This window comes from Eulemur rufifrons, chromosome 19, assembly GCF_041146395.1.
Source record: "Eulemur rufifrons isolate Redbay chromosome 19, OSU_ERuf_1, whole genome shotgun sequence".
Lineage (NCBI taxonomy): Eukaryota > Metazoa > Chordata > Mammalia > Primates > Lemuridae > Eulemur > Eulemur rufifrons.
Window position 1 is genome coordinate 18,788,271 of NC_091001.1, and position 22,711 is coordinate 18,810,981.

The window sequence follows — 22,711 nt, forward strand, 5'->3', positions numbered from 1 at the left end:
ATTCATAGACAAGTTTAAAATCATATCTACTTTTATTTTGAAAAGGGGATATATGTACATGTAAAATTCAAACAGCCATTAATTTTACAAAGAAAGGAGTATATTACAAACTATTGTAATCCCAACTAAACAGCTAAGAATGACATAATGGAATCATATAGAAATATTAAAAATTCAGAGTAACTTATAAAAACTACATACAGTCAAGTCTCTCTCTTTTAACTGAAGTAGTAAGAAAGTGAAATCAGGCAACTCATTTTTACTTTGTCCCACAAAAGATTCAGGTCACTTTTAAAAATTTTTAATTTTGGAAGTCAGGTAAGTAAAATATAAAGTGATTTATGACTAACTTTTAGAATTATAGTCTTCAATTAGTTCAAATTAATTCAATTTGAAACTAAAACTTTTGAGTAATAGCTTTACACTATTCATCTATACTGGCACATCTCCATCTATATCAAACAGTTTTCATTGACTTAAAACAATCCAGGCAGAGGATTTAGTTCTCTAATGAATGTAGAATTCAGTTCTCTTTTGCCCCCAGTTCTTAGCAATTAAGCACAGGTGGGTCAACTCAACCAGATATCCCATAGCTGGACGTCAGAAAGTCCTGGTCTTGGAGACTGAACTAACCACGTGATTATTTTACACTGACAAACGTGGTCACGCTTTCCATCTTTTCAAGCCTCAAGAATTTTAGGCGGTATAAACAGATTTATAATGCAGATACATAAAACTACATTACCTAGCTATTAATTTTAATAAAAATGGCTCACTTACAAGGTAATTTCAAACAATAAATTGGACAAATAAGAAGTTCTGCGGTTCTATAATCTGTCGATAATGCTCTGAGAGCAGTAGGTATTAAGTGAGAAGGGAAACCAGTGAGCCAATTTGGCACTCTGCTTTTTGAAAAAGTGGAAGGAAAAACACTGAAATATTTTAAATGCTTACAAACACAAAAGTTCAATTTTCTGGGATAAAGGGCAGTGTCCAGTGTTACTGATGAGTAAGTCGCTGAAGACTAGCATCGCAAGTGAGAAATTTTACTTTTTCTGAAGGGCAAGAGAGAAAATCACTTTTCGGAGGTAAATATCTAAATACATATAATACTAACTACTTGTATAAATGTGGAAAAATTTATACACTGTATATAAATGTTTAAAAACAGACATATCCTTCCACTTCAAAACTAACTTTTAAAACTTATTTTATTATCAAAATAAATTGCTACTTATTAAAATAGCCTAAATTAGGGTGTTCTGTATATTTAAAAATAACTCATGGTTTAAATTGTAATAACAATGTAAGAAAAGGCAATGTGCCACAAATACATGGCATTATTATAAATTCAAAGAGAAGGTTGGAATTTATATACTTTTAAAAAATGACATGTATGTTTCCTCTAATTTTTAAAGTTATTGATATGTAAAAACCTATAATCTGATTCAGATTGATAAAATCTGAATGGGAAAAAAATCTGAAAACAGGATTCATAAAACCGCATTTCTTCCAGTGAAGAAATGAAGAGAAAATTTTAAAATAAGTACTTTTCTACAAACATATAAAATACAAAATTATAATTATTCTTCAAGATACCACATTTAGGTTAACTTCCCTTATGTAGCTATGACATGGAAAAGCTTTAGTCCATTACATATAATATGGAAAAAATATTCTACATGACTTAATTTTTAATTTTAAGTATCTTTCCCTATTTGGTTCTTCCATAAAAATAAATTTAGCTCATAATATTTTTAACCAATTAAATATACTATAGGAATTTATGAAGTTGTAATATACTATACACCTACAATAAAACTTCATTAATCTGCATAAACGTGAGAGGAGAAGGCATTTTTACATTAGAGAAAAATTCTGAACCAATTTTTAAAAGAGATAAGTATTACAATTTTAAAGAAATACAGTAACTAAAGCTGAAGTGGCAACCTTAGGGATGATTTGTGATTATTCTAGTGTACCGGTTCTAAATAAGTGGTTGCTGGTAAAGTATATGTGGATGCTTAAAATAGTTTTCCAAAATAGTATAAATAAACTCCATATCAAATATTTTGCATCATTGTTAACAAATGTTTTCCCCTTGGGTTTGTAAACCTTAGCCTATTTAAATGACCATAAACGTGACTAGGCAGAGGCTGAGTCAATGATGTATTTTGAACACTGAGAATTGCTAAAAGATTTAAACTTTCATGACATCAAGTATCCTCCAACTCATTCAAGTACAATTTCTAAAAACTATTTACTTGAAAAATTTTTATAGTTGGAATTATTAAAGTAGAAGGATAAAACGACAAACATTTTTATTATTAGAGGTAAAAATTTACATTCTTCATCTTTTACGGTTTTCTATTTTAAGTTCTTCCCATGTTTACAAGAGAAATAGGCTGTAAGGTCACTACAAATTATGAACTATGTTATGAAACTTTGGTTAAGAGAATAAAGTACCCTATAATTCAAGCCTGTGACCAACACCATCAAGATAGCATAAAGTCAAGTCCCTAGGTGCTTTGAATTCTTTCCATTGTATGCTAGTTTTAAAAGTTTTACATTATGTCATTTACCAGGACTGTCTGATGTTGAACACTGAGGTGATTTTTACAAAGAAAAGTGTTAATTTATTGCTGATTCTTGTTACAAAGACAAAACATTAATGTATTTCTTTTTATTCTAAAGGTAGAGGGTAGAAATAAAGGGACAACAATCTTAAGTGTATATGTAATACATAAAAATTTAAAAATTAAGTGGCATTAAGGTATAGAGTGTCCTTCCTCTTGGTAATCTTTGCTAAGCTTCTTGCATTCCTCATTCAGTGACACATGGGGCCCAAAAGGCACTCCGAGCTCTCAAGCCTAAACATGCATCTTCCACGTGCATGTACCACAGGATGACCGAATGCTCTAATGTAATTGTGGCTGTGCATACCAGTAGCCTGGAGAAATCATGAGCTCAAACTCAGTGTTGTCCCTTCCTTAGGATTCTTTCTGACATATTTTTCTTAAAAAGACTCTCATGAGGATTAGGAATCAGAAATGTAAGCAACCTGATTTTATACCTATTAGAGCTACACATTAATGTGTATCTCCAGTTTCCATTGGATTGAAAAATGGTAAACCACAGAACCACATTCACAGTATGTTCTAATTCTAATTTGTCAAGAAATCATCATCTAACCAATTATAATGACCTTTTAGTTTTAATTTTTTTAAATGGACATATATAACAACATAACACTCGATGTTTAAAAATGTTCATAATAACTTATGGGTGATTTGACATACAGTGTGATTTTTATGTTTAAGTTTCTAAAGTGTAATAAAAACCTATGGAGGGCTAGTATGCATTTTACTTTGTTTTTTCTTTTATTATCTTACCATATGAAAACAACTGTAGCTCTCAGTTATTTTTTTTAAATTGACAGATAACACTATATGTTTTCATTGTGTACAACATAATGGTTTTAGAGCCCAACTTACCATACATTGAAAATCCATGAAAAGGGATAACACCTAAAAAATAAAAAAGCATTTCTTTTCAATAAGTAGTAGTATGGATTATTAGCAGTATTACTGATTATTAGGAAAACTTTAAAGGATTAAAACTAAAAATAGAAAGGTTTTCTATTTTTTGCTTCAACTTTGTTCATGAATGTCAGAAAGAGTTAGTGATGGTAACCAATAAAAATAAATTTTTAATACCTTCAGAAAAGCAAACAAGAGGTTTTCAAACATATATCCAATTAACTTTCTATTGATAATGATGAAAAATCAAAACTTTGAATATATGTATACAAAAACAGGACAAAAACATAATAAGGTAGGTCACAGAATTAAGTTTAAGAACTTAGAAAGTCAAATGGAGTATGTCCCTCCTAAAACAACTTCACTCTATCAGAATCTAATCTGTTAAAAGATAAGTGAGCTTTTCAAGGCACTTCTTGAAAATATCACTTTCCACTAAACACCATAGGTGTTTACCAAAATTATTAAAAATTAATCATGGGACACAGCTTAGAAGAAATACTGGCAGGAATACAGCACAAATTCAGTATAATCTTTGGCAAAAATTATATATCCTTTTCAAAGAAATACTCAAAGCTTAACTTGGTGTATTAAACATCTTGTCACATTCTAAGTAAAAAATTAGAATTTGTACGGGTTAGGTTCAAAACAGAAGTTCTATAATATATACCATTATATAGTCAACACTGTACGAAATCATGTTGCAAACAGTATAGAAGAAAGCTGAGAAGTTTACTTTTTTGAAAAATAGCATAGAAATGCTTTATTCATCTGACATGTTCCTAGGTAAAACTTAGTGTTCGCAGGGACTGTAAGAGGTCATCTAGAGTAAGTTCTAATAAATAATTAGTTCAGTCTTAGTTTAAAACATGTCTAGCAATAGGGCATGCATTAATATCCAATGCCACCAATTATAATTTTGAATGGGTTTAATTTTGGAAGAGTTATTTCTCATACTGACTCAAACCCTGGCTTCCTGTAATCCCTACTTATTAGTCCCAGTTCCAACCACAAAAGTCACATAGAACAAGTCTAATTTATTTTCTATTCATATATAAAAACTTAAAGAAATATCACCATCAGGATTTTTTTGCTTCAAGACTTTATAAGTTTCTTTAATTTTTCCTCAGATGAAGTAGTCTTGAATATCTTTCCTATTTCATTCTCCTCTTGACAAGCTACAGTTCACCATAGTCCTTAAAGTGAGGTGACTAAAACCTCTAAGCATTTTTCTTCTCTACACACCCCACAGCTAAGATAGTGCACTTGAGCAGTTGTTTCTGGACCTAAGTAAAGGTTTATATTTTTATCTCCATTACATTTCTTCTTTGGTGATCCATTCCAATTGGAGATAATCCTGGATTCTCCTTCTGTTATCTAATGTATTACCTATTCTTCCTGGTTCCACGTTACTGAAAATTTTGGTAAATATACTATCTATGTCCTCATCTAAAGCAATATAAAAATGCTCAACAAGACAAAGGACAGGAATTGTCACTAGAGACCTCCTTCCACACTGATATCAATTTATTAATCAGCACCCTATCGCGATAAGTTAAGAGCAGGGACTGGGTGTCAGACAGATTTGGTTGGGTTCATCTGGCTCTGTCACTTTTAAGAGCTTTGTGTGCCTTTGGGTAAGTTTTTTAACTTCTCTAAGCTTTAGTTTCCTCATCTGTAAATCACAGATATTGTTAGAACTTATATAATATCATTAATGAGATAATGGTTATACTATAGGCTATTTATTATTAATAAATAAATGTCAATTATTATCATTCACAAATTAGTTCATATTTCTTTGTTGTTTCTAGAAGCAAATTATAAAAAATAGTATGAGGAAAATCAATTATGATTCTGAACTGGTATGCCAGGCAAACCATCTTCAGAATTTTGTGCAGCAGAACTTCACAAGCTGTAATTCTCAGGATCGCCCTTTTCCATTTTTCCCTAGTCTTCTAGCACAGATGCATGTTTTGTGCAACTTCAGCTGAATCTTGTGTTGTTTATCAATTTTCTTATTCCTATTTGATTAGCCATTCTGTTCTTTCAAAACTTTCCTGCCCTTCGGGTGTTTAACACTTACGTACCGACCTCACTGCGCCCTCACTAGGAGGCCGATGCCACTGACATGAACTCTCTCATTTGCCTGTTCTTTCTATTTCACCTGTTTTCTCACTTTCAGTCTCCAAGGAAGACATATCCCTTTTCTTTTTCATCCAGCATCTTCACCTGTGCTCTAAATCCTGTTTCCTTCACTTTCACAGTGGTTGGCAAGCGAGAGGTCTGCGGCTTAATTGCTGCCTGTGAGCTAAGAACGGCTTTTACATTTTTAAAGGATTATTTTCACAGACAACAAAGAATAATACGGGACAGGGATTGTTAGTGTCCAGCAAAACTTAACATATTTACCCTCTGGCCGGTTACACAGAAGTTTGCCACCCCTGCTTTGGGATCCCACTTTGTATGCACCCTTCAGCAAATACATATTAAGCCTCTACTCTCTTCTAAGAGATGGAGCTGCCTCTTTCTTAGCGCCAAAAAATCATAGTAAGAACAAGTGAATATTTTTCAGATAGTGGTAAGTGCTACAAAGAAAAATAACAACGAGAAGGAACATGGGGAGGGCAAGGCTTGAGGAAGGCAGAGGAGGCCTCACTGACCAAAGAGCCATGGAAGCATGGAGGGCGAATCGCCTGAGAAGGGTGACGTGGAAGCCCTGGGCTTCACACAGTGACTGTCAGAAACAGGGCTAGTTTACTGAGCACAGCTGGCCTTAAGGTGGATAGTGGCAGGACGCAGGCAAGGGGTGGGTAAGTCTCATGACAGCTTCTCCTATTTCACTGCATCCTTTCAGCCAGGGATATTATAAATATCCTCACGTATAACAGTAATTGTAAAAATAATAATAAAAAGTCCATTTTCTTCCCCGGCACTACTTTCCTGTCAAATCTTTAATCTCTCTTTTCCTCAAAGCCACGCTTGATTTTTTTTTTTTTTTAACTGTCTACATTCATTCCCTTTACTTCCTCATTATATACCCTCAAATGCTTGCAAACTGTTTCATCCCTACGACCCTAACTTCTGGCTGCTAAAGCCAGGGTCTCCTCTCTCTGTGTGCTGTACTTAACGGACTCACAGCAACTGAAGGTTCCTTCTCAAACTTGTGCTGACCAGGCACTGATGACATTATGCAGACCAGGTTCCTTGTCTCTTAGAAACTTCTGTTCTTCAGTTTTTTAAGTTTGTTTTGTTTTGTTTCTGTCTGGTTCTCTCTTCTAGCCACTCCTTAAACATAGCTGCCCTCCAAAACTCTGTCTTACTTGTTTTATCTCTCCCTCTACCAGTATTCTCATTATTAACCCATAATTCCAATCATAAAAGCCCAGTATCCCGGGTCTCTTTCTGGACTCCCTATTGCTGTAAATGACTCATCACCCTCTTAGTCATTCAGACAAGAAGTCATATTTGCTCTCTAGTTCTCCCTCAGTCCTTATACCTAAATGTGATTATGTCCCTTTCCTGTCCCTTTTGTATAATGACTACTTAACTCTTCAGTCTTCGTTCCTCCTCTCTGCCCCACAAGCACAACTCTAATCCTGCCAAACTGATTGCTACCCCTTCAGCCTCAGGGCATAGGCAATGCTCTCCTCTACCTCCAGCCCAGTCCCTGCCCCACCCCTCCAACATTCCTACCTGTACTCCTAGGAAGATCTCCCCAACAGCCCGACCTCCCCACCCCCAAGCAATTCCTTAATCAGCACTCTCTATCAGCTGACGTGCCCTGACTGAGGTATTACTCCTTCTCTGTGTGCCTAGACAAATTGTGCAATTCTGGCTCTGCCATTTTTTAACCTATGTACACTTAGGTAAGTTACTTAACCTGTTTCTTCATCCAAAACTGCTCTTAGACTTAGGCAGGAAGGCTTGAGCTGAGGGCCCCGCTCTGGCCCTCCTCTGGCTGTACCTCTTACCCACAACCCATGCCTCTCCTTTCAGACCACACCCTAGGTACACAGGACACTCAAATTCTCAGCCCAAAGGCTCCTACGCCAGCTTCCAGGGCCTGCCAGTTCTCTTTGGTGGAACCCCCTCCTTATGGGCATGTACAGAGAGGTGGCCCAAGGGTGGCTTTGTGGAAGGTGTGAACAGAGCTGGGACCTGCAGGCTGGCGAGTCCATGTGCATGTCCATGAGACCTGTCCCACGTGTAGGGTGGAGCCATAGATGAGAAGGGGGTCGGATACCACAGGCTGGGGACAGCTGAGGAGACTGAATTTAAAGCTGGCCTTCCAGATTATTATGAAGGCATATGTGTTAAGGCAAGAAAACAGAGTAGACTTTATCAGCTAGTTTATTAGTCTAATTTATAACTTTTAAATATTTAGACTTATGGAAGGTAGGCCTCCATTTGTACTCCTGCTCTGGGCCTTGCAAAAGTTAAGGACAGACCTGCCTTCATCTATAAAGCAGGGACGGGGACAATACCATTGAGGGGGGAGGATTAAATACGATATATGTAATATGATTAGCACAATACTCAACACAAAGTCAGCACTTAACAAGTGTTGTATTCTTTCCCTTATTGTCTTGTAATCATTTTTTATTTTCTTCTCTCCTAGTAGAATAAATCCTTTGATTATAGGAGCTATATCTTATTTATATATTGTTATCCCCAGAGATAAGCACAGTGCCCAGAATACACTAGGCACTCATTAAACACTTGCAGAATGAGGATATGAAGCTCTTGAGAATCCCCCTCTATCATTTTTTAAACCTTTTATTTCCTTCCTTATTGCTATGGAAAAGCCTGAATTCAGGCTCTGATGAACTTTTACCTATGGTGCTGCAAGAGCCTCCTAATCTGTATCCCCTCCTCCAGATTCTCAGCTCTCAAATGAACTTTCTAAATGGCTCAAGTTATCTTCCAAAAATATTGACGAGACCATGAAAAAGACCTCTACATCCACTGAGGGTTTTCCACTGACCATTTACCTATCCATCAAATATTTGCTGAGCTCCTACTCAACCAATTAACTAATACTTAAAAATCTATTCTGTAGCCTCTGGAGATATTAAAATGAATATGGCATCGTTCCTGTATTTAGGGAATTCACAGCCTGGCCTTGTAATATAGGCTGTCTACAAAGCAGAATTCAAGACCTATGATCTGGACTTAAACACTCATGATTATGTCCTGCAACCTGAGATACATCTATCTACCTCACTTTGTCATACCATCCTGACTTCACGTCCTTTATAGTATCACGACACTAGATTTATTATCACCAGAACTCATCAACTTTGGTAGCTCTGAACTTGATAATTCTGTATCCTACTCAGCCATCAAAACCCTACTAAAGCCAACTACAACCTCAGAGAAACACTTCCTGATCTCTTAATCATAATTAATGCTCATTTTTCTGCATTATCATGGCACTTTGTTCATATTTCCAACACTGTGATTTTACTATATTTTGTGATATAATTAGCTATATAACAGATTGTTCCAGAGAATAGGAAGTATGTTTTCTTCATGTTTGTAATACAACTTATGGCGCCATTCACATAGTTGATGATGAATGCATCCTTGCTGAATGAATGACTTGGTGGATAGATGAGTAAATGATGAACAGAGGAGCAACAAGAGAAATATTGATCTTTAGTGAGGCGATCAGAGTTCCATTGTGGGCTTAGCACAAACCAGCTGGGTAACTGTAGGAACATCATGAAATCTCCTTAGCTTCAGTAACCTGCTTGACATGTAAAAGGACTAAGATTGTCTCTGAAGTATCACCTGACTCTAAAATTCAATGTTAACAATTATGTCTAGAGTAAACACAGAAAAATTTGTGAGACTTGAAGAGAACTGTACATATGAAGATTTTCCAATAGTAAGATTCTTTACCAACTTAAAGGTCCTTTGCTTTCTAGAAACTGAAAAAAATTAAAAACCAGATTATAAGGTCAATATTCCTAACGACACAATAGCCACCAGCTCTAGTTCTAGGAACATTTAGAAGGAGAGCTCAGAGAATATCCTTTCTTCTTCAAGTCTCTCCCTCTCTCTGTTCTTTGGTTGAGTCTCTTTTTCTTCCTGTGAACACCCATCTTTTTCTATCTTCCCTCTCTTGCTTTTTCATTTTATTTCCTTTATTACTTATAGACTTTTAACAAATCATAAAAAAGTTTATCTGTCTTTTCTAACTTTTCTACAATAAACATGTTGATATGTGAAAGAAAAGCTAAGAGAGAAAAATAAGTTAATAAATAGAAGGCATGTTTCATGCTTTCCAGAAGTATAAGTACTTATATCTTTCTACATACTAAATCTCAAAGCAGATTTCTATTATCTAAAACCCCTATATTCTTACTTCAAAAACACTTTGCCTACCTCTGTTAAGCCACTACAGAAACATTTCAACAAGCAGATTAAGGTAGTCAGAAAGGAAGCCTTTATTATATTGTTTTCATCTTCTACAAACTTTTATTAGGATCTACTAAGTGGAGGAACATCCTACTCAGGGCAAGGCACTTTTAATAAGGAAGGTTACAATAAATGACTTAGTGAACTGCCAAGCAGCAAAAAGGGATTCAAGGATTAAGAGGCCTCACGTTAATCACACTTTTACTACATTTCTCCCAAGTTCTGAAATCTATAGCTGCTCTCTAAGTAGCTAGGTGACAAGCTATTTGAAGCAAGAACCACATTTCATACTGTGTATTACCTTCAGCACCCAGCACAGTATCTTCTACAAGTGATAGAAATCAATATATGTTGTTAATGATAGAAATTAGAGCATTTATAAATATAATCAAGCCTTGTAAAAAAATATTAAAGTATAAAATTCATTTATGAAAAAGTAATTAAGATATAGGACAGGAGGCTCTCAGTAATCCAATGTTGAAAGAATAAATGACCAATGAAGTCATACAGACATGAATTCGAATCCTGTGTGACTCTGGGCATTTTACCAACCCTCACTGAATCTCTGTTTTCATTTCTGAAAACAGGTAAACAAGATTAACTTCACTGGGTTGTACTAAAACACAAAGGAGTTAATGTACTTAAAGTGCACCAGTATGGTGTTTAGTGCATAGCATATGCTCAATAACCTGTAGCAATTGTATGCTCTCAGAAGGGGAATACCACATTTAAGTATCAGCTTAAACCTAAGAAAATCTTTTTTTGTCAGTACTAGGTAAGGGTAAACTTCAGCTTAGCCAAGATTAGCCAGGGATTATGGCTCCAAAAAAGGCTACACAGTCCACTTTGTCAAAGAAGAACCAAGTCAAATTCTGGCAAACAAAAGGAGGCATAAGAAGCAATGAAGAATCCATTAACACTCTAGGGTGCATACTACCTAGAGAATTTCTTTGATCTTAGGTTGTCATGTTCTTGGCTAGTTTTTCAAAATCCTTTCCTTTGCCTCTCATCACTTTAGTCTTTCAGGGGTCAAGTTCCATTCACCTGGCTATCTCCCAAGAGTGAGCTTCCAACAGGCATCAGGATGCTTGGGACATATCTCATATCTGACCTTAGAGTTCTACAGATCTGCTATGAATATTATTTTAGGATCCTAGCCTTCCCTTATGCACCTAAGAAAGTCTAAAATATTAATTGCCTATTCTATCCAGTATGAGCAACTTCATAAAGTGATGATTTAACATGCCTTTGAAGAAGTTCAGAATGGTAAATGCTGTCAACAAAAATAAATCTTGAACTAGATGAGCTATAAATAGTAAATATGACTCAGAAAATACCCCAAATATTAACATGCTTTGCACTCATTAAATATTTTCCCTTCATTTCCTCACTGTCTCTATGAATATTTGTACCATAACTCTCACATCTGATTCACTTCAACTTCACCCTGGTTGAAAGCAAATTCTTGCACTCTTTCATTTGGGATTACTTAGCACAGTTTATTTAATTCATCTGTTGAAATAGTCACCTCCTCTGTTTATCTTCATTCCACATATAGTCTACAGGTCAGTAAAAGTAGAGATTAGGACAATGGTTAAATTTTTTTCTAGCTATTCCATTATCTTTCTGAATATGAACTTCAGACTTATGACTCTGCTACTTTATTTCAGTAGTTAAAATTTCCCCAAATATCCAAACATAACCGTATTTAAGTATAAACCTAAAAATAATACTTTAAATAAAATTTTAATGAGATTTTCAATTTATGTCTAAAGTTACACTTCAAATGAATTTTGGAATATGAGATGTTTTAAATTTATTCAATATTGGTGACAACATACATTGCTATTTATCAACCTGACACCTGCAGAAAGATTTAAGATGATATATTTTCATTATTTCTTCTAAGCACCTTTCCTAATCTTTGTTGTAATGGGCTGTCCTGTGTACTGTAGGATGTTTATAAGCATCTCTCCCCTGATTGTGACAACCAAAAATGTCTTCAGACATTGCCAAATGTTCTCTGGTGTGTGTGTGTGTGTGTATGTGTGTGTGTGTGTCCGAGTGAGTGTTGTGGGAATTGTCCTTGGTTGAGAATCACTGCTTTAGGGTCTTGAAACTCCCCTACCCAGTGTTCACCAGCAATTAATTATTTTCTCCTGTCTTGTAGGTAACAAATGGTATTAGCAAATTATGATGGTTCCTTGTCACTTATAATTCAGTCTCTGTCAGATCTATGTGTATTTTTCCTGTAAATCTGGTCTCCTTGCTTCTATTCTTATTCTTCTGTATTCTGTTTTCATTCCCGCACCCATTCAACAATGTTTACTGAGCACAGACTTTACATGCATGATTCTAGGTGCTAGAAATGTTGGCCATCAAAACTATTAAGGTCCTTGTTCTCTTGAAGCTTACATTCTAGTGACGCTTTTATGCTACACAGTAGTCAGGATAATCTTTTAAAAGTATTAGCCAGGAATTGGAAGAGAGATGTTACTGAGAAGAGTGAAGTAGGGAATTCCTAAACTCCATCCCTCCACTAAAGCAATAGTTAAGTGGCAAGAACTGTTAGAATCAACTATTTTGAACTCTTGGACCTAATAGAAAACTTACAACAACCAGGGGAATGCTTAACGAAGAAAGAATTTTGCTAGGCAGTATAGTATTCTCATTTACCTGCCTACCATCCCCTACTGCCCAACTTGGCAGCAGACATGAAGACAGTGGCCCACATTCCCGGTGCAGCTTGCTGGTACCAGAGGGATCTTGTATCAAAACGTTGTGATTGTGTGTTTTGAACTATCTGGTAGCTACCTGAGGGACTGGCTCAGGAGCTTGCCTTTGTTTCACCTGCCTCATCTCAGATCTTTCTTAGGATTGAATTGGCCTGTCAGGAGACACTTGTCAAAAGCATTTAAAGGAAAATATATACTAGCTGCAGTTACATGGGAGAAGGAATAAAAGATGGGGCACATAGTAAACTGACTGAAAAGCCTGGAAAGGAAGAGGCTGGAGAAGGAGCTACATGAGAGGATAAAGACTCTGTAAAGCATCTGTGTATACAGGGGAATCTAGAAGAGACCTGAGAAGACCTTACAGGCTTTCACCTCTGACTGACTTTTAGGCTCTGTGCAAGCAGAAAGTGAAGGATACGGTAGGGTTGTAAATGGCTTGGCTAAGTCTTGAAGGAGTGCCCCAACACCCTGCCAACCTGCAAAGACTGGCAGAATGTTTCTGTTTTATTTTTGGTTCCAGATGTTTTAAAAAAATCTCTATCAGATAACTTGCTGACCATTAATCTAATGAAACAAAGACTTCAGTGGGCACACAAGACAAAGAATACAATCTTTATTAAAATAGTTTAGAAAAGTCACTAAACAAATACACAACTACAATCCATAATAAGCAACAACAACAAATTTGTGGGGAAGAGGGGAGAATCTGATTTACAGAGATACCACATTATAATGTTCTAGATACCCAATTTTCAACAATGAAAAAAATTGCTAAGCATGCAAAAGAAATAAGAAAGTATTGCCCATTCACAGGAAAAAAAGAAATTGACAGAAACTGTCCCTGAGGAAATTCAGACATTGGACTTATTAGACATGACTTTATTAGTACTATTTTTTTTTTTAAGAGAAGGAGTCTTGCTCTGTTGCCCAGGCTGGAGTGCAATGGCATGATCATAACTTACTGCAGCCTCAAACTCAGGGGCTTCAAGCAATCCTCCTGCCTCACCCTCCTGAGTAGCTGGGTCTACAGGAGTACACCACCACATTCAGCTAATTTTTTAATTTTTTACAGAGATGGGGTCTCGCTATGTGGCCCAGGCCTTAAATGATCCTCCCAAAGTGCTGGGATTATAAGTGGGAGCCAGCACACCCAGCCTAGACAAGACTTCATATCAACTGTCTTTCTAACAGACCTGGCCCTGCCTACCTCTTCTGCATCACCTTGTATCAGCCTATGCTTTGCTCGCCATCACCAGTCATACTGGCCATCTTGGTGTTCTTCAAACCATCAAGCTTGTTCCTGCCTTTGGCCTTCAGACATGCTGTGTACTCCCTCTGGAATGCTCTTCACCCACTTCTTTGCAAGGCTCACTCCACATACTCTGGTCTCTGTTGATATTTTACCTCCTCAGAGGCACCTTTCCTGACTACTTTATCTAAGATAGCCACACCCATCTCAACTCACTACAATTTCTGTTCCCTTTCATTGTTCACTTTATCACTCTCTGAAGTTATTCTCATTACTTGTGTGTTGATTCATTATATGTTTCTCTTACTAGAATGTAAGCTCCTTGGCAGCAAGTACTTTATTTGTGTTGTATACTGTGGATCACCCATCTACAACAGTGAGCCATAACGGGGCTAGATAAATATTTATCAGATGAATACAGACAGTTTATACTTGTTGAGCAAAGAAAAAAAAACACAAAAAGCTTATAAAATTTCTGTGAGAAATGTCCCTCAGCTTAGAAATTTTGCTCACCAGCTATTTAATGAATCTGTTAGAGAAGGACTATCTATTGATGATGCCCCAAATGAAGTGAGAGAGTAGAATGCCTGATGTCACCATGCCTGTCATTTCCATCCTAGGGAAGGTAATCACATGTGTTGATATGGGGGTGGTGAGAAAACCTCCTGCCCCACTGTAAGCACTGACCTGGTCAGGGGCTGAGAAGTGTGACAGTGAGCTGTGGGCAAACCTGGCCATTGGTCCCCTGAGACCAAGAAAGCCTGGCCAGTTTTGGTGGTGGTACTGGTCAAGGTGTCCTTGAGATTTCAAAGTAATACTATCTTTGGCAGAGGTTCAGAGCAGGGTAGGTAATATAAAAATGTTGCCTTAGGTGAAGAAAATAGGACAGCAGACTGACTGGCCTTTGTCTCTCCTTGTTCTGCAACTTCAGAATCATTGTCCAGAGAAAAGAGTCCTCCCTGATTCTGTAAGTTCTAAAACAACCTGAGAGAAGAAATGATTCTGTAGAATTAAATTTATGAACAGCTGTGGGCCTATCCCATCGAGGATTAAACTATTTTTATTCTGAATGAAAATCTTTCTAGAACCTATTACATACATCTTTTACTTTTTCAATATATTGACCACTTTCCTTTCTTCCAAAAGACACTACAATGAGTTCAGCAACATTTTCTGAGGCAGTAGGGCATAGTAGTAAAAATACTGCTTCTGAAGCCAGACAGCTTGGGTTCAAAGCTGGGCTTTGCCTCTCACCATCTGGGCAAGTTAACATTGTGTGCCTCAGTTTCTTTAACTATAAATGTTAGTACCTGCCTCATAGGGTTCTTGTAAGGACTAAATCAGTTAATTACATTACCTGTATAAATCAGTTAGTAAGGACTAAATCTAATACATTATATGTATTAATCAGTTAATAAGGACTAAATCAGTTAATACATGTAATGTACTTAACACACTGCCTGGTATATAGTACTGCTCAAAAACTGTCAGTTGCTACTGCTATGACTACTGTTATGATTATGATTATAGCAATATTTTTTTTAGTGTCTTGAGCTCATTATAAAGATCTTAAATTATAGTATGCTACAATCTAAGGATAGCTTTTTTAAAGGGCATAAGGTTATGGCTTTTACATAAAATGGTCCCAGAATGATTCGCTGGAGTGCTCTCCTATGCTGTTTTATAGCTTTTATATTTTCCTTTGTGAAGTCTCTAGTTTTCACTTCTCACAGTTGCTGGTAATTTTTCATATCTGTATCAGCCTCTTTCCACACTTCTATTTTTTGCAGGGGGCATAAAAAAGTGTAAACCAAGTTTTTAGACATATGTGTTAAGTAAGAAATAATATGTTCTAAACTAAGTTGGAAAAGCTCTCCTCTGACTAGAAAGAAGGCACTTGAGTGCATGGACATCTCTTCTGGCAGGTGTTTTATTTTTTTCTTATTTCCTGTTTCTTAGGTAAATATAAAAAGTTATCAGAAAATTAAGTTTCTGGGGTGAGTGATAGATGTAACGACAGTTATATATAAAGTTAAAATTAGGAAGACTCTAATTTAGTTCAAACAAATATCCTAAATACTCATTACACTCCTACTACATGCTACATACTGGAGGAATAAAAATGAATGATACAGTCCTGAACCTCAAGAAGGCTGCAATTTAGAGGGGAAGATAAAGTATAAACAAAAATATCAAGATAATACAGTTAGAGATGCCAAAGTTTTTCACACCACGTGGTAGTCTAAAAGAAGGGCCCTTAATGTAACCTGGGAACTCAGGGAAAGCTTCCCAGAGAGGATCATCCCTAAACTGAGCCCTGACGACATTCAAGTGAAGAAAGGTTTGATGGGCTACTCTAGGCACGGGAACAGGAGAGCTAATGAGAGATAGGAAGCAGCATAGTGCTTTTGTGAGAGCATGCAGCCGTGTGTGTAAAGAATAAACAGTTTGATATTACTGTGATTAAAAAACGATGATGGGAAATGGTGAGCAATGAAGCTCGGAGGTAGACTCTACAGGGTCAGACTCAAGAGCTCCTCATATGTCATGCTGACATGTGTCATGCTGACATAGGTCATGTTACTTGTTAAGAGATGGGGAGCCATTAAGAAAACCTTGAGAAAAATGGCAATTTTCAGATTTTCATTTTAGATGTATAACTCTGATAGCAGTGTAAAAGACAGAGCCAAACTAGAAAAGACTGGGGGAAGAGAGACCAATCAGAAGGTAGTTTCAATTAACAAGCTAGAGATAGTAAAGCCTGAAAGAGGGCACGGCAGCAGTGACGGTGAGAAAGAGAGGGTCCCAGATGTATTTGGGAGATAAAATTGGAAGGCCCTGGTGACTTAATAGATGAAGTAGGTACAAGACTGAGAGAAATCTAGGATGACTATCAGGTTTTAGGTCTTGAATTACTGCATAAATGATAATGCAATTAACTGAGATAGAAATAGGTGTTTTGTTTTGTTTTAAATTTAGTTTTGTTTTTCCTTTCTTTAGGAGGGTAGGCATAGGAAGATAAATAGTGAGTTCAGGTTGGGACATATTAAGTTTGAGGTAATTATGGGAGAGGTCAGATACAAATTTTATAGAGTAATTAACAAATATATAAAACCATGAAAGTAGATAGAAGCCCCTAGCAAAAAGTGTGAAAGAGAAGAGCAGCAGAACAAGGGTGAGATGTTTAAAGAGAGACAGAGGCAGATGGCCCATGAAAGAAACTGAGTCACCACACTGAGAGGCACAGGGAGACAACAGTGCCGTGAAAGCCAAGGCCAAGTGTGAGTTTCAGACACAGTGGTCAATAAAGCTAAACACACTTATAACATTTTCGGAGGACTCACTGTATGTCAGGCACTGTGCTATCTTATCTACCACATCTCATTTAATCTATTATCCACACGCTACAGATGATGAATCTGAAGTTCGGAGAAGTCATGTAACTTACCCAAGGTCATAAGGTGAGCTGGCAGAACTGGGATCTGAACCCAGGTCTGCTGGATTACAAAGCCCATGTTCTTAATTCTGCTGGAGTAAAAGAACTTCTTCAGGATGCAACTTAATATTATGACAATAAGGACTGCTATATATTGCTTTTCCAAGAAGCATATCTTAAAAATCTAATAAATCTCAAAGGAATATTTAATATTAATACCTAATGAGGTCATTATATGTTTGATCACTTTATATCATTAAAATAGATTTCAGTGATACATTTTTTATAATATCATTATATCATAAATACCAGAATGGTCAAATTATGAGAACAATAACATGTAACACAAGGCAGTCCACTCAAGTAACTACGGCATTGCTCCAATAAAGCCAAATGGAAGGTTCTAGTCTGACTAGTGTTCTTCTCCGAAAAACTAAGTGCCCTGAACTTAGACACCTAAGCCTACTCAGCTTTCTCACAGATTTACCAATAGTCCCCAGAAGAACCAGAGAGGGTATGCATAGTTTAGCACAAACCTAACACAAATGTAAAAATTCATTAAAGTATACATTCCATGGAAGGCTTATTTTAGGTAATAAATGATTATCCATTTAAAGAGAGAGAATAAGCAAGTCACAGTCCTATTAGGAAAGTTGTAATTTTCCTATTTCCCACTAGAGGAAGCAGTAGCCTTACTCTTACCATTTGGTGGATAAAAGACAGCATATTCTTCTAGTCCCAGTTTTCCTATAAGAGAAAATCATAGAGTTTCAATCATTAAGTAAATTAAATCTTGAAAAACCAACTTATTCTGTGAATATACTAAAAATTAATGGAATTTTAAAAACTACTATAAACCAATATTATTTCACTTCAGGATATGGAATTAATTTGAAAATTTACTATCCAATCTTTTGATATTAGCAAACCCTTTCATCAATTAAAGTCAACAATATAAACTTAAGTACAAAGGAAGTGATATAAAAATAATCAAAAGAATAAATGCTTTCGAGCTTCTTAAGTACTCATGAGAAACATCTGTTTATATGCACAGAATTGTTTTGCTACTTATAAATAATTCTAATCTATTCATTAATGCAAGGTCCAACTTTGCAATACTGCATTAGTTTATATTTTTATGAAATGTGCTGATAAGTTAAAAATTAAATGTCTTTAACTGTATAGTAGTCATATTTTCTGAATCCCAAAACAGTTCATATAAGAATGGAACTAAATATTTGAAATCAGAATCGTCCCAGAAAAGTAGATTCACTAAAATCAAATGTTTACCAGAGTCTTAAAAAGTAGCTTTCCCTCAAAACCATTAAGGTTCTTAGTTTTTTTCCCCACTTTTCACTGAGTATCTTTAGATAGTTTTTATCTTGACAGTTTTTCTAATACCTGTGAGTCTATGGAAAAGTCACATGCATTTTTACACTGGGCTTTAAAATAACATCTTTAATTACAAATATGTATTTTTTGTTCTTGTTAAAGTGTGGTGACAGAGAGGAGATGAAGAATAAGAATGAGTGGTTCAGGTTAGGGTGAAGACAACAGGAGATCTTGTGAGGAGAGAACGGAATGAAAAATAGACGACAGATTAAAATTGACTACTGAACTAGGTGCTAAGAGGTGAACAGAACAAATATAAGATATGGTCCCTCAACCATATGGTTATAATCCAGATGAAACCATGAAATGTTAGGGTATAATTGCTAAATTTTCTGGCACAGGCTTTAAGTGTTTGAGACCCTGTTTCTAAAAAAAAAAAAAAAAAAAAAAAATGAAAATTCAGAGGAGAGGAAAACTGATGATAGCTGATAGCTTGGTGGACACGAGGAGGCTAAAGGCTAGTTCTACAAGGACCTGTGATTTTGGGGTGGAGGAGTGGAAAGCCTTCCACATGCAGGGAATATATGGAGGCTAGAATGAATAGGGGGTATTGTGGAATAATCATGGAAGCAAAGTTAGCTAGGTTAAGACAGTAGCAACTGGCTGAGGGCCTTAAAATCCTGGCTGAGTCTAGAGGTGAGCACGTTATATATTAAGCTCTAAAATCAGTTCTTCAGCAGATGATGTTAAAGAAACAAACAAAAGGTTTACGTAAGTTCAATTTAGAAGCACTGCAACTAAGAGAGCCCTAAGAGAGCCCTTGTGTGATTCCAGCACAAGGTAATGTGGCTTGTCCTAGGGTGGGATTGGAGCAATCAGGCAGGTGGGTCAGAATTAGGAAATATAGGACAAACAGTTTCTTTTTTCATGGAAACTGCAGAATGACCATACACAATGGGATCTGCGCATTCAGTGCTGGGTATTCACCACTTAGTAAAAAAGAGAAGGTGGGAAGAGCTCTCACCTAAAGTTAGTTTTCAGGTGATGGCAGGATATTGAAATAGTGATATCTTATAGGCAGCTAGTGATAAAGAGAAGAAAGCACTAAAAAACAGAGCTAATAGCATATGCGTTATATCAAAATTTTAAGTGTGGTGGAACATTTTGAGAGAAAGAATATAAAAGGTAAAAAAAGCAAATCCATGTGATAAACCCATAGAAAAGAAAAGTCAACAGATATAACAAAAACAGCAATAGAGAGAGCAAACAAGGAAGACAATGACAGGTGACTTGAACTGCTGCTTCTGGGATCCACTTTTCCTGTGACTTGTGATAAGATGCTTGGGCACTGATTTGAGTGAGAGTGAAAGGACAGTTACAGTCATCTGAGAGGAAATCTAGTAATTTACCAAAAAAAAAAAAAAAAGAAAGAAAGAAAACACCAATATATGTCATAAAATAAACCAGCATTCTTGGTAGGTTTATGTAAATCTTTAACAATACTTCCTTAAAATTACTAAAATTTTACCTCTTATGTATGATTTCGGTGGTGAAGCACTGTTATATGCAAAGTGACTCAACACAGATGTATCCCGGGAAAAACAGAGTAATACCTGGGTATAACATTGGAAAAAATAAGCAATTAAGCACTGTTATAAAGCCAGATAATTCATTACTATTTCCTACTAGGAAAGCGTTGATGTGTAATTGTTCCCAATTCAGTACAGTGCCTTGTGATGGGAAGAGTGCCCTCTGTCAGTATACCTGTGGTGTTATAGTGGGATGCCAAGTGTCAATGGCCAAAGTTCTTCCAAAGAGTTTTCACTCTTTGCCACCTAAACTTTGATCAACAGCAGAAAATGCAAGTTCCTAACTACCAGTTGATTCTTTTCTTGTGTTTTCTATCTGGGAAAAAGAAACACCTGGGAGAAACTTAGCAGGTGAGATCAACAGCAGAAAATGCAAGTTGCTAACCACCAGTTGATTCTTTTCTTGTGTTTTCTATCTGGGAAAAAGAAACACCTCGGAGAAACTTAGCAGGTGAGAAATGTATAGGGCAGACCCCAGGTAACTACAATGGCATAGGGCAATTTGAAAAGTGCAGGAAATAAATTAGACTCATTGCTGGGATGTAGCAGGCAGTTGGGCATGTCAACTCATTGACCTACACTTATTCAACCCACTGTGCCTGTTACTTACTTTTATCCCTCTGTGCTCCATTCTGGATGATTTCCTCAGATTTTTTTTTAATCAGTTTACTAATTCTCTTCTGCTTCTACTATGTACCAGGTACTGTTCTAGGGGTAATAAGTAGCATCTAGGGGTAATAAGTAGCAAGTGTGATAAATAGTTATATTACATAGTATATTAGGTGCTAAGTGCTATGGGAACAAGGTAAAAGGGAACAGGGAAAGGGTGGTTGTCATTCTAAAGAGGCCAGTCAGGGAAGGCGTCATTGAGAAGGTGACATCTGATCAAAATCTTGAAAGGAGCTGAGAAACTTAGCAGATGGATATCTGGTGAAGAGCATTCCAGACAGAAGAGCCAACAACTGCAAAGGTGCTAAGACAGGAGCATGCCTGATGTTTTGGAGGAGCAGCATGGATGCCAGTGTGGCTGTAGCAGATGAGTTGAAAGAGATACGTCAGAAAGAGAGGACGAATCAGGCAAGGCATTGCAGGCCATTGAGGGGATGTTGGGTTTTACTGGGAGTGAAATGGGGAGCCATTGCAGGATTTTAAGCAGAGAAGTGAAATGATCTAACATATTTTATAAGGATCGCTCTGACCACTGTGAAGAGAATTGGCCATAACGGTCAAGTACAGAAGCAGGTAGACTTGTTAGGAGACTATGGATAGTGGCTTGGACTAAGATAGCAGCAGTGTGTGGTGAGTGTGTGAAGAACCACCCAGAGATCCTTCTCTAAGAATGAAGGACTGTTTAGAGCAGCTGGTAGTGCTATAGCAGACAGTCCTCAGCAACCAGTCCTTTCATGGATTACCTCTACTGAAGAGAGCTATTTTGCTCAAATATCAAGATCACACACCCCCCCTTTTTTTTTTCCTGGAATGGCCCACATCCAATGAAGATGATGTAAGGGAAAAAGGCCTCAACCTCTTGTCCTCCACTCAGGATGGGTCTGAGAGTTGATCCCATCTTCAGAATTCTCTGCAGCATTGGCTGAGGCTTGCATTTAAACTGTATTGCAGCTAGACTTTTCCTTTTGCTTAACCCTGCTTCACTTACTGCGCTTCCACAGTTGTTGATTCTGAGAGCACTCCCTAATAAACCTTCAGTATGCTAATCTCCATCTGAGTTGGCTTCCCTGGGAACCCATCTTACAACATAGTGAAAGTGGAGAAAAATGGTCAGATTCTAAATACACAGTGAAGGCAGGGCCAACAGGATTTGCCAACAGATTGGATGTAGTGTGTGAGAGAAAGACAGGAGTCAAGGATGATAACAAGTTGAAAATGGAAGGATGCTTGATTTGAGCAGGTGGAAAGTTAGGAGTTACTATCCACTGAAACAGAGAAAGCAGCAGGCAGAACAGTTTTGAGAGTGAAATCAGGGCTTCAGTTTTCAATGTGCTAAGTTTGGGATGTCTGCAGGACATCTAAATGGAGACGTTGAATCGGCAGTTGGAGATTTTAGTCTGGAGTACAGGAGTAAAGTTTGAACTGAAGATATATATTTGGGAATTATCAACAGACAAATGGTAACAAAAGCCACAAAATAGGTAAGCTTGGTGAAATCAAGTAAGCGAGTGTAACTAGAGAAGGGAAGACCAAGAACTGAGAGCTGAGTAATTCTAAAATATCAGAGAGAAGAGAAGGAACCAGCCTAGAAGACTAAATCCACCTCTGCTACACACTATGATGCCATGAAGGGGCTTTAGGGCCCCTTCCTTAGCATAGGTCCCTGTGAGTGTTGGAAGTAGCTGGGAGATATAGAGAGTTCTAGGCAAGGAAGGTAAGTCAGGTTGTAATCAGAA

The 22,711-nt window shown here is 36.8% G+C and overlaps 1 protein-coding gene across 2 annotated transcripts in view; it reads right to left on the reverse strand.

Moving 5' to 3' along the window:
- Nucleotides 1–22,711, reverse strand: part of TBC1D19 (TBC1 domain family member 19) — a 124,975-nt gene that overhangs the window by 14,655 nt on the left and 87,609 nt on the right. For both annotated transcript variants that reach the window (XM_069494575.1, XM_069494574.1), the window contains 3 exons: nt 20,246–20,330; nt 18,088–18,132; nt 3,495–3,527 (listed from right to left, as the gene is read on the reverse strand). In XM_069494575.1, coding sequence (XP_069350676.1) covers nt 3,495–3,527; nt 18,088–18,132; nt 20,246–20,330 — 163 coding nt within the window. The remainder of the gene's footprint in view (nt 1–3,494; nt 3,528–18,087; nt 18,133–20,245; nt 20,331–22,711) is intronic.